The sequence below is a fragment of the Cervus canadensis genome, chromosome 9 (genome assembly GCF_019320065.1).
Source record: "Cervus canadensis isolate Bull #8, Minnesota chromosome 9, ASM1932006v1, whole genome shotgun sequence".
Classification (NCBI taxonomy): Eukaryota; Metazoa; Chordata; class Mammalia; order Artiodactyla; family Cervidae; genus Cervus; species Cervus canadensis.
In genome coordinates, this window is record NC_057394.1 from 72,739,678 (window position 1) to 72,741,068 (window position 1,391).

At 45.7% G+C, this 1,391-nt stretch overlaps 1 protein-coding gene across 1 annotated transcript in view; it reads left to right on the forward strand.

Annotated features, from left to right (window-relative positions):
* The first annotated feature begins 313 nt into the window (after positions 1-313).
* Positions 314-1,391, forward strand: part of LOC122447293 (mothers against decapentaplegic homolog 9-like) — a 9,299-nt gene continuing 8,221 nt past the window's right edge. Inside the window, exon 1 of the mRNA XM_043477801.1 lies at positions 314-440. Coding sequence (XP_043333736.1) covers positions 314-440 — 127 coding nt within the window. The remainder of the gene's footprint in view (positions 441-1,391) is intronic.

The following is a 1,391-nucleotide window of genomic DNA, read 5'->3' on the forward strand; positions in this document are numbered from 1 at the left end:
CTCCTCACAAAGCGCAGGCAAGCCTGTTTGGAAGCACCTGTAATTTGTGACACTGTTGCTATTTTAGTTCTGAACACTACTCTGGCTCCATCTGCTCTGCCAATGCAACAGCTGTTTTAAGAGATCTGTGTTCAAAATACTCCTCTTTTTCAGACTCTGTGGGAAGGCTTGCCAGTTTGGTTGCTAGAGGCTAAGCATTCAATTCCTGCCTCCTGTTACTAACACCAGAGGTGAGCCCTGACATTGCCCAGCGAGGGCACAGTGCAGGCAGTTAGGCAGCACCAGCCTCTGAGGACCTGGTGTTCCCACCGCCATGGTGGGGAGCACCACGGTGATCCCAGGCTTCATCTTGCGGCTGGAGAAGAAGCTAGAGCCCAGTGCTCTGCTGGCCCCAAAACATCCAGCCCTCCTCTCCAAACTGGGTACCTGTGAGTTACCTGGTAAGTCTCAGTTTTAAATTCTCATTGCCCTTCAGAATAGGCAGTGCCTGGCCTGGGCAGGGACTGTGGTCATTTTCTAATCGCTAACAAAGCAGGAAGTGTTCAGCAAAGTGAGGTCTTAGATGGACTTAATACACTATTTAAAGGTAGTGAATGTCTGTGACTAGGGAGCAAAGGGCACTTTTGGTGGTTGCTGGTGCTAAAGGGGTGAATAGGATAAAGAAGAGACACAGGAAACATGGTCACGTGGCATTTGGGCATAAGAAGAGAGAAAGGTACCTGGATAAAGGAGGGAAGCTTGGCTTTTCTCACACAGGCAGACCCCTGACCCCAGGAGGGTCCACTCACTGGCACAAAAAGCAGGGTGTCCAAGCCCTGAAGGGTCTTTTAGAAAGGAAAGGCCAGCTCTGCAAGCATCACAGGAGCCTGGAAACAGGTCTCTGAGCACGACATGGAGCTTCCATACTGGCAGACAACTTTGGGTGATCTTAGACAAATATGGCTTTCTCGAAGCCTCATTTTCTGAAAGGAAATAATGCTGTCACAATTACCCTCACCTGCCACCCACAGAGATGATCCTAACCAACATTTTATTTAATATGATATGATTATATTACCACAATAAACAGTAATATAATTTTGTGCAAATATCTGATGTTAATATACCGTGCTCCTTATTAGATTTTCAAAGGCAACCGCTATAAAATCTTAACAGTGGACAGTGGTCTCCAACCAAAAACAGTGAAAGACCCAGACTGCAATTATAAGAGAGGAAAACAGAAAATCTCACTAGTCGTAACTTCTTTTATGCTTGTTTTCCTTAGCTCTCTGATTTTGCTTTCCTGCTGCATATACTCTTGGGCCCTTTTAAGCCCAAACTACAAACAGTTCATGAAAATCAGTATCTGTGCTCAATGAATACATTGTAAGAAAGGCTGCATGTGTTTCTAT